The 17,114-nt window shown below is 41.5% G+C and overlaps 1 protein-coding gene across 2 annotated transcripts; it reads left to right on the plus strand.

The window, feature by feature from the left end:
* The first annotated feature begins 3,330 nt into the window (after positions 1-3,330).
* LOC100266606 (vacuolar protein-sorting-associated protein 11 homolog) lies at positions 3,331-16,641 on the plus strand. Of its 2 annotated transcripts, none has more exons than XM_059741344.1 (6): positions 3,331-3,743; positions 4,335-4,508; positions 4,641-4,964; positions 5,061-6,833; positions 15,788-16,178; positions 16,275-16,641. In XM_059741344.1, exons 1-5 carry the CDS (start codon positions 3,522-3,524, stop codon positions 16,175-16,177), a joined length of 2,883 nt encoding a protein of 960 aa, XP_059597327.1. In that variant the 5' UTR covers positions 3,331-3,521; the 3' UTR covers position 16,178; positions 16,275-16,641. The 2 variants fall into 2 exon arrangements, with proteins under 2 accessions (XP_059597327.1, XP_059597328.1); XM_059741345.1 differs by having other exon boundaries at positions 16,297-16,641.
* Positions 16,642-17,114: the final 473 nt, after the last annotated feature.

The following is a 17,114-nucleotide window of genomic DNA, read 5'->3' on the forward strand; positions in this document are numbered from 1 at the left end:
TATTTGAAGAATTAAATTAAAGTATGAGATTTTTGAAGGATTGGTATGAATAAAATAGGAGAATATAAGATAATAATTCTAATTGATAAATATGAGATTTAAAAGAGTATTTGAAGAATTAAAACATGTGATCTTGATTTTCTTTTATAGATTGGACTTTGAATAAATAATAAATACGGGAATAATGATTCTAATTAATGGAAATAAGATTTAGACGAATATTTGAATAATTAAATTAACACATGGGATTTTCGAAAGATTAGACCTTAAATAACTAGATAACTATGGGATAGTAATTTTAATTGATGGAAACAAGATCTAAACGAGCTTTTGAAAAATTAAATTGAGACATGGGGTTTTTGAAGGATTAGAATTTTGACTTTAATAAACGAGATTTATAAAATATGATAAATAGATATACACGAAAAAAATAATAATAAAAAATAATTATAATGTTTAAGCTAGTGAAATTGAATAATATAAGCTTCAAGATAAAACTATAATTAACAATAATAATTTGACTTTCAATTTTCTTTAAGATGAGTTAACTAAATGTGTAAAAAATAAGATGACAAATAAAAGGGGATGATTTGATTAATTAATTATGGATATTAGAGGTTTTGTTTTGTTTTTTTTTTAAAAGGATTATTTAGGAATTGGGCAACCTGATGGGCTAACTTGAAGTGAGCATGGGCCACTTTGATAAGGAAAATTGGCATAAGGCCTTCATCAATGTAAATGGGCCTAGGCTCCAACTTAAGCCCAGGTCCAATGACATCAATGGGCAAGACACAAGGCTCCTTCTTCAGCATAGGCTTGGGCCTGGGCTCCAAATTCAGACCCAAGCCCAAAGCCGTCATGGGCAAAAACCAAGCTCGTCACCAACACAAGCTCCTTCACAGCCCAAGGCCTTTCTTTCCATCTGGGTAACTCTTTCAGGCGAAGCCTCCACCAGCAGCTGCGTAGAAGAGAGAGGCAGGGACGGCGGCGCCGGGACAGAGAGAGGAAAGCCGTGGCGGCGGTTGTGCTGAAGCTAGTGACTGCTCACACTTCTCTGGACAAAACTCGGTCTCAGAGTGGAGTAACTCGTGGTGAGGGAGCTTGAGGAGTCGCCGCTGCTGCAAGTGTTGTCGACGTCGGAGTTGGGAGGCAGCAGAGCGCTGGAGATGGAGATGGAGTCGAAGTCGTTGACCGCGGAGAGAGAGAGATGAGAAGGAGGAGGCGGAGCTATGGGAAGGATGAAGGGAGGAGAAGCCCCAATGCCGCCATTGATTCAGCCGACTGAGCGAGCTTGAGGAGGTGGGTATGAAAGGTGGCGGCCATGCATGGCTATGTATGGCCTTGCGAGAGTGAGGGGAATGGGTGTAATGGGCATGGAAAATGGGTTTGAAAGACATGGGTATCTTTAGTGGACCGGGTGGCAGGAAGAATGAATTTGTGACCATTAGAATATGGTAATGAAATTATGAGGGATAAATGGTGGGTGACAGGTAAGCGGAATGGAAAGATGAGTTAGATAGACGGATGATGGGTAGGATGGAGTAAGAGGTGACTACTGAGGTGCGCTAATAACAGGGTGCGGAGAGAGATAGACCGGCTGAAGGGATTCAAGATGATAGGTATATGAGATAGAGATGTTGTCATGCGGTGGTCATAAAAAAAAAAGGGTATCTATATGGATACGTTCATGGAGATAATGGGATGAGTAGCGGATGCTCCCCGTCCCATTCAGTGGCTGCAACCATGACCAAAATAGTTCTCACTGCCATCACAATAACAAATGACACCAAGGAGAAGTTGCTGGTCTTTATTCCTCGCCGGTCTTTCAGGTTCCAGTAACAGAGGAACACAAATGGCAGAGAAGGAGCCAAAACCCAAAAGAAAACGCCAGAAACAAAAGGAGAGAATAAAGAAAGAAAGCATGCGCGAGAAGAGATAAAAAAAACCATCAAACCTGGCTCTGTTTCATGAAGATCAAAAAAAAATATCAAAGGAAGATGAAAGACAATAAGGTTCGTACCTGTAGGTGGCCTCTCTACCAGCAAGACCAGCTAGGCTTCCAGTTGCTTCTCCCCTCCCCTTTGCTCCTCCTCCTGATCTCTTTTCCTCTATCCCCTGTTCTCGTGTCTTCCTCAGCAAGCCACCACTTGCTCTGCCCCCCTACCAGTCAACAGCCTGGCTTCCTTACCTACCCACTGCATTGCGTCCAATCTGGCCGCCCCCATCAGCCTAATTCCCGGGGTGGTCAGAAAAAAAATATATAATAAAAAAAACCATCAGCTCTCTCATGGGGGGTCTACACTATTATAAATCGATTTTACGATCTGTAAATATGTTGATTTTCAAAAATTATTAAGGAAAGGAAAAAAAAAGTGATGATAAGCTTAGGAAAGTTTTGATTTTATTATAAAACACATGAAAAAAAAGTAAAATATAATTAAAATTAATTAAAAACTTATATTTTTTAAAATTAAATAATATTTATATCAAAAGAGATAAAATAAGTGAAATGAATTTAAAATATTATATAAAAATAATTTATTAATTTTAAATTTATTTTTTATTTTATTTATTTATTTATTTATTTTTTCATCAGTTACTTATTTTAAACAAAACTTTATTAGAGACTTAACCAAACATGTTTATAAACTATTTTTTTAAATAAATTTGAAAAAAAATGTTAAATGAAACTGCCTTGAAAATTAAAAAAAGATTTAGAAATAAATAGGATTATTAATTTCATTTTAAAAAATGAATATATTAAAAAAATAATTTTCATGTCTACTTTTTCTAAAGTTGCCATCTTACTCTGTTTCTATAAAAAAAAAAAATTTAAGGGTTCATTCATATAAAAATTTCTTATATTTAATATTTTTCCTAAGTGGACAAAATTTTTATAAACATTATTTTACAATAGTTTTTGAAAAATATTTGTAATTGTTTATGTTATATCTCACGTTGAATAGCAGGGAAAGTTTTTGACGCATCATCTCCTAAATCAAGTAGACATGTTATAAAGCTATGAGAGTCTATTGGGGCTGGAGTTTATAATATCTACACGCTTGGGTATAGACATTACAAATGGTATAAGCGTCGATCCCAATCCAATATGATGATGTCTGTTTAGCACAAAATAAATTTTTTTTTGAAGCTTGTTTTTCAAAATAGAAAACTGTTTTAAAAAACATTTTCAAATGGGTTATACTTACTTCCTCTAAGCCATAAGAACCAAAGCCCAACCCAGGCCAAAAACTAAGGCCCAGCCCATGGACAACCTTGGCGGAAAGCAGTTCATGGGTGGACAAAAGCCCAATCAAACTAATTATCAAAACGGTGTCGTCTTCCATTGGCAAGGCTCCGCAAAAAACGTTTTCCCCAACGTCTACGACATTCTCTTTACTTCGCGAGCCCTCGCCGGGAATCCGATCTCCGGCGATCAAGTTCCGGCATCCAGGGTTGGGTTTCTGATTATTGTTTCGACTCCGATCTCTATTCGTAGAATCAGAGACGTCCGATCAGGAATGTACCAGTGGAGGAAGTTCGAGTTCTTCGAGGAGAAACTCGCCGGAAAATGCTCAATCCCCGAGGAAGTTGCCGGAAAAATCGAGTGTTGTTCGAGCGGAAGAGGGAAGATAGTCTTGGGCTGCGACGACGGCACCGTGAGTTTTCTCGATCGAGGTTTGAAGTTCAATTATGGATTCCAAGCTCACTCTTCTTCTGTTCTCTTCGTTCAACAGCTCAAGGTTCGGTTAGTTTTGTGAAATTAATTATCTGCTTTGATATTTCATTTGTTTCTTGTGGTGCCTCTAATTTATGGAAACGATTTGTGCTCTGTTTGGTTGATAAGAAAGTGTGTGAAAAGAAAATAAAACTAGAATGTTGAGGGTTAGGTTTTGAATTCTTTGTTTGAATTGTACTTATGGATCCCAAGCTCGCTTTTTTCCTTTGTGCTCTGTTAAGGGTTGGTCTTTAATTGTATAGCATTCATTTTTAGTCTTTAGTTGGTGAGAAAATGGAGGAAAGGAAGAGAAATTATTATGATTATTATTTTTCTATACTAGATTCTTCATTGCTTGGGAAGTAAGAAAACAGAAGCCTCCACTTATATTATTGTTATTGCATAGGGGTTTGGTTTTCTTTTCCTCAGTTTTCATTGTTTGGTATGGCTTCTATGGATATCCTTGTGAAATAACAATCAAAATCTCTAGTGTATAGGCATGGTTTAACTGGGATTTTATGTTTTGCTATTTTCTTAATCTGTCAGAGTAATTAGCTCTTTTCCTTTGTTGTGAATGGAGATTTAATGAAAGGGTTTTGTTTTTGTTGATAATCAGCAAAGAAACTACCTAGTAACTGTTGGAGAAGATGAACAAGTATCTCCACAACTGTCAGCTATGTGTCTGAAAGTTTTTGACCTTGATAAGATGCAGCCAGAGGGCTCCAGCACGATGAGTCCTGATTGTATTCAGATATTGCGGATATTCACTAATCAGTTCCCTGAAGCGAAGGTGGTGCAATGTACTTGTTTGTAATTTCTTTTATGTTGTCATACATTTTTGTTTATGTAACTGTTATTGAGGACATATCTGAATGCAGTTCTATTTATTTTAAAAGGATTTCAAAGTGTCAGTGTTCTGCAGATTACATCGTTTTTGGTCCTGGAGGAAGCTCCCCCAATACTACTTATAGCTATTGGATTAGACAATGGTTGCATTTATTGCATCAAAGGGGATATTGCACGTGAGCGAATCACACGTTTCAAGCTTCAGGTGGATAATGTTTCAGACAAAAGCAATTCTTCAATCACAGGTTTAGGGTTCCGTATGGATGGTCAAGCCCTCCAACTCTTTGCAGTTACTCCAACTTCAGTGAGTTTGTTTAGCCTGCAGAGTCAACCACCCAGGCGGCAAACCCTAGATCAGATTGGATGCAATGTTAATAGTGTAACAATGAGTGATCGCTTGGTATGTTTTTCTGAGTTGCCCTGTTTAATTTTATTGATATTTTACTGTTTTATGTACTTTCAGACAATTAATAATTTGTCCTTGTCCTGTAATCAGGAGCTAATAATTGGTCGGCCTGAGGCTGTATATTTCTATGAAGTTGATGGACGTGGTCCTTGTTGGGCTTTTGAAGGGGAGAAGAAATTCCTTGGGTGGTTTCGTGGATATCTTTTATGTGTTATTGCAGATCAAAGAAATGGCAAGAATACTTTCAACATTTATGACCTGAAGAACCGTTTGATTGCCCACAGTCTAGTGGTTAAAGAAGTTTCTCATATGCTTTGTGAATGGGGTAACATAATACTTATAATGGCTGACAAAACTGCTTTATGTACTGGAGAGAAAGATATGGAAAGCAAGTTAGATATGCTTTTCAAGAAGAATCTTTATACTGTGGCCATCAATCTTGTTCAAAGCCAGCAAGCTGATGCTGCAGCAACTGCTGAAGTACTAAGGAAATATGGGGATCATTTATATGGCAAACAAGACTATGACGAAGCTATGGCCCAGTACATACATACCATTGGTCACCTTGAACCTTCATATGTGATACAAAAGTTCTTAGATGCCCAAAGAATCTACAACCTTACCAATTACTTGGAAAAACTACATGAGAAGGGACTTGCTTCTAAAGATCATACCACACTTCTGCTGAACTGCTACACCAAACTGAAAGATGTTGAAAAGTTGAATGTGTTCATCAAAAGTGAGGATGGGGAGCATAAGTTTGATGTGGAGACTGCAATAAGGGTCTGCCGTGCTGCCAACTATCACGAGCATGCAATGTATGTTGCTAAGAAGGCAGGAAGGCATGAGTTGTACTTAAAGATCTTACTTGAGGACCTTGGTAGATATGAAGAAGCTTTGCAATATATTTCAAGTCTTGAACCAGGTCAAGCTGGGGTCACAGTGAAAGAGTATGGTAAGATTCTCATAGAGCACAAGCCAGTGGCAACAATCGAAATACTCATGAAGCTTTGCACTGAGGAAGGAGATCTGGCCAAGAGAGGCACTTCTAATGGTACATATTTATCCATGTTGCCATCTCCTGTTGATTTTCTCAACATTTTCATTCACCATCCACAGTCGCTAATGGATTTTCTTGAAAAGTATACCAATAAGGTGAAGGACTCGCCTGCTCAAGTAGAAATTCACAACACACTCTTGGAGTTGTACCTGTCTAATGACTTGAACTTCCCATCTATTTCACTATCTGACACTGTTGGTGATCTTAATCTTAAAACAAGAAGGCCATCAGGAGAGGCTATGATGTCAAAAGTAGAGTCTAATGGGAAAGTACGTGGTGACTGCAATGATTTGACTAAGGAAAAGGGTCGTTTGGAAAGGCTTGAGAAGGGGCTACAGTTGCTTAAAAGTGCATGGCCATCTGAAATGGAGCATCCACTATATGATGTTGATCTTGCTATAATTCTTTGTGAAATGAATGCATTTAAAGAAGGGCTTTTATATTTATATGAGAAGATGAAGCTTTATAAAGAGGTGATTGCTTGTTATATGCAGGCCCATGACCATGAGGGTCTGATTGCATGCTGCAAGAGGCTGGGGGATTCAGGTAAGGGAGGAGATCCATCTCTTTGGGCAGATTTGCTAAAGTACTTTGGTGAGCTTGGAGAAGAATGCTCCAAAGAAGTGAAGGAAGTCTTGACTTATATTGAAAGGGATGACATACTGCCTCCTATTATTGTTCTTCAGACGCTCTCCAGGAATCCATGCCTCACACTCTCTGTTATCAAGGATTATATTGCTCGAAAGCTTGAACAGGAGTCAAAGCTAATTGAAGAGGATCGTCGATTCATTGAGAAGTACCAGGTGCGTGTTTTACCATTGCAGTTGTTGATGATAATTTATCCCTTTGACCTTCACCTACCTTTAGTGAAAGGTGGCAAATCTAAAATGTGGCTTTTAGGGAGGTGCTGGTTACAACCACAAATCTATTACTAATTGTACTATAAGAATAGTTATATTAATTAACTTGCTATGGCTTCGTCATGGTATGTAGCATGTGTGTATCTTAGGTATCCCCTTCCATGTTTAGAGCACACACACACACACACACACATATATATATATATTAATATTTTTCTAGAGTTCTTGGGGGGCCTAAGGCAAGTGGACCCCCTCTCCCTGTGTTTATTTGTTTTGGTTATGGACACTTTCAAGCGCTTGTTAATGAAGGAAAGGGAGGGGGTTTTCATCTCTGGTTTTTAGATGGTAAGGAGTGGGTAAGGGTGAACTAAGGTGTCTTATCTTTTATATGTTGATGATATTATAATTTTTTTGTGAGGCAAGCGTAGAGTGGCCGAAGTATCTAAATTGGACTCTCATGTTGTTTGAGGCGATTTTTGGGCTAAAAAGTCAATTTTGAAAAGAGTAAAGCTCATTCCAATTGGGAAAGTCGAAAATCTGGATGAGTTAGTGGCCGAAGTGGGATGTAAGGTGGGCAAGCTTCCTTCCACTTACCTAGGCCTCCTTTGGGAGCCCTTTTCAAATTAGCAGCATTGTGAGAAATGGTGGAGAGATTCTAGAAAAGGTTGGTCCTGTGGAAGAGACAATATTTGTCAAAAGAGGGGAGACTTAATTTTATTAAAAGTATGTTGTCTAGCTTGTCTATTTAATGCATGTCATTAGTGATGCCAATAAGAATGAGCTTAAGACTTGAGAGGATCCAAAGGGATTTCTTGTGGGGTGGCAAAGTTTGAGAGAAAAAATGTCATCTAGTTAACTGATCTATTATATGCATGGCTAAGAAAGGACATGGGCTTAGCATCAAGAAGCTTTCTGCTCTCAATGATGCCCTGTTTTGCAAGTGGAGTTGGAGATTTGACTCGGAAAGCAAGTTTATGTGAAAGTGGGTGATAGTTGAGAAATTTAGGGAAGGGAGGTTGGTGTTTTGGGGTGCTAAAGGAAGGGTATGAGGTCAATTTTTGGAAGGCTATTAAGGAAAGATGGGAGGCTTTTAAAAGCAAAGTTTGCTTCATTGTAAGGAATGGGAGAGTTAAATTTTGGTTGGATGAGTGGTGAGGGGACGCTTCATTGAAAGACTCTTTCCCTGCTTTGTTTGCCATTGCCAGATCAAAAGAGTCATGGGTATCAGATATGCGGGAGTAGGATGGGGCAGAGGGTCACTGGCGTCCCTGCTTCTTTAGACAGTTTCACAATTGGGAGTTAGAGGTGGTGGAGGATTTCATGCAAACTCTTCAAAAGCAAATAGTATGGTAGGACTTAGAGGATAGAAAGGTTTGGTTAGATTTGAGTTATGGAAAGTTTGGAGCCAAAGATTTATACTCTTTGTTGGTGCCTAAAGGTTGAAAGGTTTTCCTAGCTGGAGCCATTTGGAACTTGTAGATCCTGATGAGGGTGGGCTTTTTTGTATGGGAATATGGGGAAGGTATTGACTCAGGATCAGTTGAAAAGAAGCGGGGTGTCTCTAGTTTGGTTGGCTCCCACTTTGTTCCTTTTGTGGACCATTTGTTGAGAGGGAAGCTGGATTGCAGTGTGATATAAACCAGAACCAGGAACAATTTATGCAGCCCGGAAAAAGTTCTGATGGTCACAAGCCAATAATGGGAAATTGTTCCATGTAAGCCCTTTGTGGGAGGGAGAACGAAGATGTCTAGAGGAGGTAGAAGACGGTTTACTGTGGAATCTAAAGCTTATGATCTTGTGATTGATGAAGTAGGAGGAAAGCTGAGAGGATGCATTTGGGAGAGATGTAAAGGGCTATCATCTTGGATCAGATTTGGAGATGCAAGCCTCAGTAGTCTGCTGGTAGGTGTGGAGTCCTGCTGTAGAGATAGAGATGATAGTAATTGGTCCCTCGCATGGGAGGAGGAGAATAGGAAATATAGATTGGAGCGTCGTACAAATGAGGCGGGTAGATTCATTCTCTGTTCTGTTCGTGATTTGGAGGCAAAAAGGTTTTGCTTAATTTTTCCAGAAGGAAAGAGGCTATCTGGAGGATGGAACACCTTGGCTGAGAAGCTGAGAGAGGTTGGGGTAGCTCCATTTAGAGGGGTAAAGGACCCTCTTTCTCTTGAGGTGCTGAAGAAGGAAAAAGAGCCTGATCAAAGGACATATGCAGATGTAGTAAATCTGAGATTGGGGAGACTTGGGGACAAGGTTTGGCTGGAAGGGGGAGGGAGGGTGAAGCCTGGTAGATTAGAGCAGCTGGGTCGTTGCTTAGTGGGTAGATGGGATAAGGTGGAGAACCATCCTCCTGCGTTGGTTTTTCTGAAAAACTGGGCTGTCCACGCTTGGCTCCTCAAAGGAAAGCTGGACATAGCTGTAATGGGAGGTGGGCTATTGCTATTTGAGTTCGAATTGATGAGTGAGGCCGAGCGTGTTCTTGCTAGAGGGAAGAGAAAGGTTCTAGGCAGTGTTTTAATGATGGAAAGATGGCACCCGGAGGTGGGGTGTTTCAGCAATGGTGTTTTTGCTAGAGAGGTATGGGTGAGAGTGGTAGGTCTTCCCCTTCATTTATGGAATCGAGAGGTGTTTAAGTTGATAGGAGATGGTTGTGGTGGGTTCATTGCTGTGGACAACAAGACGGAATCAATGGCAGAGCTGCAATGGGCTAGATTGTTGGTGAAATCGGTGGGCAGGGACACACCTTCCTCCGTCCAGATTGCGGATGAGATGGGGTGCTTCTCAGTCCAGCTGTGGTGGGAATCCCCACCTTGGTTCTCTCAGGTGGTGCCGGAGGGAAGTGCTCTCGGGAAAGGGGATGCAGTGGCTGTAGAAGTTGCAGGGAGTGGGTCTCGTGAAGAGTGTAGAGGAGGCGTGATCGTGAAGGTTGGACAGCTGATGGAGCAGAGGGGAGCAGGTGAGCCGCCCTGTGGTAGTTCTTCAAAAGGGATTTCAGGCTGTCCACATGAGTTGGCTGGTAGGGGGCCTGGAAAGGAGGTGACTGATGGAGAAGACAGCTGCGGGATCAGCAGTCGAGGGGGAGGGAAGTTAGCAAACATGGGAGGTTTTAAATCTGGGCCAGCTGCTTGTGTTTTTGGGCCCGATTGGGAGGCCCAAGCCAGGAGCGGGCTTGGAGATGGTGGTCTTAAGTCAGAATTTGTGGGAGTCCAGACGTTTGGGCCAGATTGTGAGCCCAGGCCCATCACCTTAAAAGGGTGGGTAATGGGCTGTGAGGAAAGGCCTTTCCTCATAAAGGGGTTGATCGAGGGCTGCGAAGAGAGGGCCGACATAGGTTTTGAACCGGTGTTGGGGGGATTAAGAGAAAATAGGGCTTCTCCTCGTGCCGAGGTCGGGGGGATGGAGATTAGGGCTTCGATGGAAGCTTCGGGTGGCCAAGTTAAGGAAGACGGGGGGATCGCTTGCATCCTTGGAGGAGATTGGAGGGATTCCGAGTCTCTAATGGCGAAGGCGAGAGCGCGGATGTCCGAAGAAGCGCTGCTAGCTGAAGCATCCAGGTACGAGCCCGTCATCGATGTTCTTGGGGGGGTTCGGGTCCACTTCTCTTCTTCTTCTCTTTCTGGGTGCGATCGGGCTATGGTGGTGGGGGTTGTTAGGGATCCGGTAGTTATTGACGAAGAAGATGGGTATCATGCTCCGTTGCGAGCGTTGTTGACTGATGGCAGGCCGTGGGAGATGAGTACAGAGGGGGGAAAGAACAGGGGTGTCAGGTCAAAGGAGAGTGAGGATCTGGAGGAAGAAGAGGACCAGGGCAGCGGTTGGGATGACAGTAGCTTGGCTAAGTTCAGCAAGTCCTTGGGATTCTCGACAGTTGGTGTTGAGGGGGAAGTTCTTAAACTTCTGTTAAGGCTGAAATCAAGGAGGGATCAAGGCAAGAAGAAAGGAAGTTCAGGGATGACTAGGTTTGATAGGGAAGTGAAAAAATTGGAATGGTCGATTAATTATAAAGGAGAAAGCAGGAAGAAAGGCTCGGATAGAAGAAACGGGGACAGAGCCCTGTGCCTCAAATGAAGATTAAAATCCTATCTTGGAATGTCCGGGGGGTGAATGACAGAAATAAGAGGAGTTCAATTAAGGCCTTAATTAGAGCCCAAAAAGTGGATTTGGTATGCCTGCAGGAGACTAAAATGTCTCAGATGTCTCTAGGGGTGGTGAGAAGTCTTGGTGTGGGGAGATTTTTAGATTGGGGAGTTCTAAATGCGAGAGGGGCAGCTGGAGGGGTGTTGGTTTTTTGGGACAAAAGAGTGCTGGAGCTGGAAGGGATGGAGGTAGGTCTTTTCTCCGTCTCCTGCCGGTTCAAAAACTGTGAAGATGGTTTTAATTGGATTTTTTCAGGAGTGTATGGCCCTACAGTAAAGAGATATAGAGAGCTGTTTTGGGAAGAGTTAGGGGCCATCCGCGGGCTATGGAGCGATCCTTGGTGTATCGGAGGTGATTTCAATTTAATTAGATTCCCGAATGAGAGCAGAAGAGGGGGAAGATTGTCTTCTTCAATGAGAAGATTCTCGGAAGTGATTGATGAATTGGATTTGAGGGATCTTCCCCTTCAGGGGGGTCCTTTCACCTGGAGTGGAGGCCTGAATAATCAAGCTATGACTAGGTTAGACCGTTTCTTGGTGTCGGAGGATTGGGAGGATCACTTTAAGGGGGCGGTGCAGTGTTCCCTCCCTAGGCCTGTGTCCGACCACTTCCCTATTCTATTGGATGGGGGAGGGGTTAGAAGAGGTCCTGTTCCTTTTCGGTTTGAAAATATGTGGCTTAAGGAGGAGGGATTTAAGGATCTGTTGAAGGGGTGGTGGCAGAGTCTAAGCTTTAATGGCTCGTTTAGCTTCATCCTTGCTGAGAAGTTGAAGGCGTTGAAGGCTATTCTAAAGTCGTGGAATAAGGAGGTTTTTGGGCAGGTGGGTGTCAATAAGAAAGTGGCTCTGGACAAGGTAAATTTCTGGGATGGTCAGGAGAAGCTTCGTCCCTTATCTTTGGAGGAATTGGAAGCTAGAAAGGCAGCAAAGGGGGACTTCGAAAAATGGGCCCTAATGGAGGAGGTTTCTTGGAGACAAAAATCAAGAGAAGTTTGGCTTAGGGAGGGGGATAGAAACACAGGCTTTTTTCACAAAATGGCTAACTCCCATAGAAGGAGAAACTGCCTGTCCAAGATTAAAGTTGATGGTGTATGGCTAACTGAGGAGCAGGAGATAAAGAGGGGTGTGGTTAGAGCCTTCAAGGACCAGTTGACTGACCCGGGGGGCTGGCACCCCTCTATGGAAGGTCTGGATTTTAATAGAATTGGTGATGAGGATGCAGCTGGTCTGGAGGAGGTGTTTTCAGAGGAAGAGGTCCTCAAGGCTCTTTCAGACCTGAACGGGGACAAAGCTCCGGGTCCAGACGGCTTCCCCATTAGGTTTTGGCAATTTTGTTGGGATGTTGTCAAAGAAGAGATTATGGGTTTTCTGTTAGAGTTTCATGAGCGCGGCAGATTCGTTAGGAGCCTAAATTCGACCTTCCTGGTCCTAATCCCAAAAAAACCTGGAGCCGAGGACCTTAGAGACTTCAGACCGATCAGCTTGGTGGGCGGATTGTATAAACTGTTGGCAAAAGTGTTAGCCAACAGACTTAAGAAGGTAGTGGGCAAAGTGGTGTCTTCAGCTCAAAACGCTTTTGTTGAAGGAAGACAGATTCTTGATGCTGCCCTTATTGCCAATGAGGCAATAGATTCTCTGTTGAAACGAAACGAGTGTGGATTGTTATGTAAATTGGATTTAGAGAAGGCATACGATCACATAAATTGGAACTTTTTGATGGTTGTATTGCAAAGCATGGGATTTGGGGAGAAGTGGATTGGGTGGATATCCTGGTGCATCTCTACAGCAACGTTTTCAGTTTTGATCAATGGCACCCCGGAAGGCTTCTTCAACAGCTCAAGGGGGCTGCGGCAGGGGGACCCCATATCTCCTTACCTATTTGTGATAGGAATGGAGGCCCTTAGCAGGCTGATCCATAGAGCAGTGGAGGGAGGGTTCCTTTCAGGCTGTAGGGTTGATGGAAGGGGTGGGAATGGGGCCTTAGTCTCTCATTTGCTGTTTGCCGACGACACATTAGTGTTTTGTGAAGCTTCCGAAGATCAGATGGTCCATTTAAGCTGGTTGTTGATGTGGTTTGAAGCCATATCAGGTTTGAGAATCAACTTGGACAAAAGCGAAATTTTACCGGTTGGTAGAGTGGAGAATTTGGAAAATTTGGCTCTTGAGGCTGGCTGTAAAGTGGGTAAGCTGCCTTCTTCTTATTTGGGGATCCCTTTGGGGGCAAACCACAAGTCGGTGGCTGTTTGGGATGGAGTGGAAGAGCGATTTCGGAAACGACTGGCCTTGTGGAAGAGGCAATTTATTTCCAAAGGAGGGAGAATTACTCTAATTCGGAGTACATTGTCAAGCATGCCTATATACTTGATGTCCTTACTCCGAATGCCAAGAGTGGTGAGTCTAAGGTTGGAGAAAATTCAAAGGGACTTCTTGTGGGGAGGGGGTGCTTTGGAGAGGAAGCCTCACTTAGTTAACTGGGATACTGTTTGCATGGATAAGAGGAAGGGGGGTTTGGGAGTTAGACGTCTTTCCATCCTTAATAGGGCCCTTCTTTGCAAGTGGAATTGGCGGTTTGCGATTGAAAGGGAGAACTTTTGGAGGCATGTCATTAGTAGGAAGTTTGGGGAGGAAGAAGGGGGGTGGAGTTCTAGAGAAGTGAGGGAGAGTTATGGGGTAGGATTTTGGAAGGAAATAAGGAAGGAAGGTGCCCTTATGCAAAATAAAGTCGCTTTTTTAGTGGGGAATGGTAGAAGGGTAAAATTTTGGAAAGATATATGGTGGGGGAATCTCCCCTTATGCAATTCTTTTCCCTCCTTGTATGCTTTTGCTTCCTCTAAGGAGGCTTGGGTAGAGGAGTTTTGGGACACTTCGGGAGTGGAAGGGGCTTGGTGTCCTAGATTTTCTAGGCCCTTCAATGATTGGGAGGTGGAGGAGGTGGAGAGGCTTCTTTTGACAATCCGAGGCGCAAGGCTTAGTCCTATTATGGAAGATAGAATGATGTGGAAAGTGACTTCGAATGAGAGTTTTTCAGTTAAATCGCTCTATAATGATCTATCTTCAAGAAGAGCTGGTCTTTTCCCTCATGGGTTGATATGGAACCCTAGTGTGCCGTCCAAAGTGAGTTTCTTTGCTTGGGAGGCTGCTTGGGGTAAGGTGCTTACTATGGACCAGCTTAAAAAGAGGGGTTGGGCTGTTGCTAACAGATGTTTTATGTGCTGTGAGGAAGAGGAGTCAATTGATCATATCCTTATTCATTGCTCTAAGGCAAGAGCCTTATGGGATTTATTGTTCGCCCTTTTTGGAGTGTGTTGGGTCCTCCCTTATTCGGCTAGAGAGACCCTTATTGAATGGAGGGGCTTTATGTTGGGCAAGAAGCATAGAAAGGTGTGGAAGGCAGCCCCGTTGTGCCTCTTTTGGGCGGTTTGGATGGAAAGAAACAGGATTGCTTTCGATAATGAGGACTTTTCGGTTCATAGGTTGAAGAATTCTTTTGTTTGTAATCTTTGGGTGTGGACAAAATCAATTGTAAATGTAGATCCTCTCACTTTACCTAGTTTTCTTGATTGGCTAGGCGCTAGATGAGGGTCGGGTTTGTTTTCCTTTCTCTTGGGTGTGCTTTAAGGGTCCTTTGTATACTCCCTGTATGCTTTGGGCTTTCCTTTTGGTGCCCTTTTCTAATATAATTCTGTTTTTGCCTATCAAAAAAAAAAAAAAAAAATTTGTTGAGAGGGAATCTGGAAGGCTTTTGATAATGTGGAAAATTTGGAACAAATGCTTAAATCCTCTTTTATGCGTAATTTCTTGGAAGGTGTAGGGTCTTCTATGTCTATAGCGAATTTCATTGATTGGTTAGGTGACAAGTAGATGGGGGAAGTTGTTGTACTTTTCTTTCATTTCTCTTTTTGCTTGGCACCTTTTGTATACTTTCGGTGTACTTCAATGTGTCTTAGCTTCACCCTTCTTATATTATCTCCTTTTATTTATAATATTATTTTTTGTGTGCTTATATATATATATATATATATATATATATATATATATATTATTATATATATATAAAACACATATATGTGTGTGTGTATTGTGGTATGACTGTTTTTATGTAATGACAAATTTAAGAATGATGGGTTCATCAGAGTTCTTTGGATTGACAAAAATGTTGAAGGTTTGAAACTGTAAAATAGTTGATGAGGACCTGAGGGTAGAAAGGGGATTGAACTTTGTTTAGAATAATAAAATTTTCTAAATGTTCTTCACAGCTGGTGTGTGCATGGGGGAATTGTTCCTTTTTTAGAATGGAATACTCTAAATCTCTATCAATTTCTGAGTGTACATAAGAGGGATTATTCCTTTGTTAGAATAAGAAAATAGTCTTAAAAGTTTTCACTCCATCATGTGGATCATTATTGTATGTTTATCATCCCCATCATTGTCTGAATGAATGAAGTGAGTTTTAGTGTGAGATATTAGTAGAATTTTAAATAGCCAGTGATAGGATCAGCAAAGAGTTAAGACTAGCACTTATTACACCCTTGGTCTTCTCAATAAGACTGGTAGCTGTAATTTGATCTTCTGAAAAGTTGTGTGTATAATGGAATCTTTTTCCTTGTTTTGCTCTTTACTTGGCATGCAAATAGGCATCTGTTCAAAATCATTATGATAAAATACTAAAATTTTTTCAGACAGTAAAGTCATTCCTATCATCATTTGAGTTGTATGTCCAATGAAAGGAGAAGATATCAAACAAATTCTTATATTGTGCAGGAAGAGACATTGGCAATGAGAAAAGAAATTCAGGATCTTAGGACAAATGCCAGAATCTTCCAGCTTAGCAAGTGCACTGCATGCACTTTCACCCTAGATCTCCCTGCTGTCCACTTCATGTGTATGCACTCATTCCATCAACGTTGCCTAGGAGACAATGAAAAAGAATGCCCTGAATGTGCTCCTGAATACAGATCTGTTTTGGAAATGAAGAGAAACTTGGAGCAGAATTCCAAAGACCAAGATCAGTTCTTCCAGCAAGTGAAGAGTTCAAAGGATGGGTTTTCTGTGATTGCTGAGTATTTTGGGAAGGGAATCATCAGCAAGACCAGTAATGGACCCACAGGCAGTCTCAGATCTGGCAGCACTGCTTCCAGCAGTGGTTTCTAAGGTCCACTGATTGCCATGTTGCCTTTATTTATTTATTTTTCTTTCCCCTCCTTTTTTTACAGCATTTTACTCTTTCATTGCTATGATTCCTCCACAGTGATGTGAATATGGAATCACAGGGATCTGGCTGGAATTGAGCTTGTTGGAGGGTTTTAACACCAATTGTCAATGCCATAGCTATTGAGCTACCAGCACTTGCCCTTGTTTTCCATAATTGGTCCAGCTATCCAAAAGGGAGAATGTAAGCTTTCTGAGAAGAATATCAAAAGAAGGGCCCTGGAACGTATTGTTTAACTAGCTGTTGTAGTTGCATGGTAGAGATTTTTGTTGCTTGCTTTTCTTCCAGAGTGTGAATTCATTAGAGATGGGTATGTTTGTTCTGTTTTCTTGCGGATAAAAAATTCAGACAATTTTGGAGGATGTATTTTTAAATAATATATTTATTGGTTTCTTTTTCTGTGGCATTTGAAGTTTTTCTTTGCTGTGTTAAATTTCAGTCAGCTGCTATTGGTTGTTAATAATTAGCTAATCTACCAATCCAGTTTCTTATTGTTCATCTAGCTAATCAATTTGGGCAGGCAGGTTTATCGTGCTAAATTCAGAATCTTTGGATTACTTATGGACTTCTGCATATATGCCCAAAATTACATCAAAATTTGTGACAGGTTCTGACTGCAGGTATGATGGTTGTTGCTTGATTTCATTTATTTGTCACTTCTATCTTTACCCTTTGTGCTAATAAATATCTTAAATACTCTTATTTCTGTTATATTCGGCAAACTAGTTTGATATATGAATATTCTTTTCTTTTAAGCGGAGTGAGAATGTGAGTTTCACTTATAGACAGAACATTTTCAACTAGGTACCCTGTGTTGTTACCAAGTGTCTTGTCCACAAGCTTTCAGTACATTATTCTGTTGGGTCCATAGCAATCACA

This window comes from Vitis vinifera, chromosome 12, assembly GCF_030704535.1.
Source record: "Vitis vinifera cultivar Pinot Noir 40024 chromosome 12, ASM3070453v1".
Taxonomy (NCBI): Eukaryota; Viridiplantae; Streptophyta; class Magnoliopsida; order Vitales; family Vitaceae; genus Vitis; species Vitis vinifera.

What these genes read in the sequence shown, in the direction of transcription:
- LOC100266606 (XM_059741344.1), top strand. Translation starts at nt 3,522, where the DNA reads ATGTACCAGTGGAGGAAGTTCGAGTTCTTCGAGGAGAAACTCGCCGGA. An exon ending in ATCAGTTCCCTGAAGCGAAG is followed by an intron (nt 4,509 to 4,640) that starts GTGGTGCAATGT and finishes AGTGTTCTGCAG; the next exon opens with ATTACATCGTTTTTGGTCCT. An exon ending in TAACAATGAGTGATCGCTTG is followed by an intron (nt 4,965 to 5,060) that starts GTATGTTTTTCT and finishes TCCTGTAATCAG; the next exon opens with GAGCTAATAATTGGTCGGCC.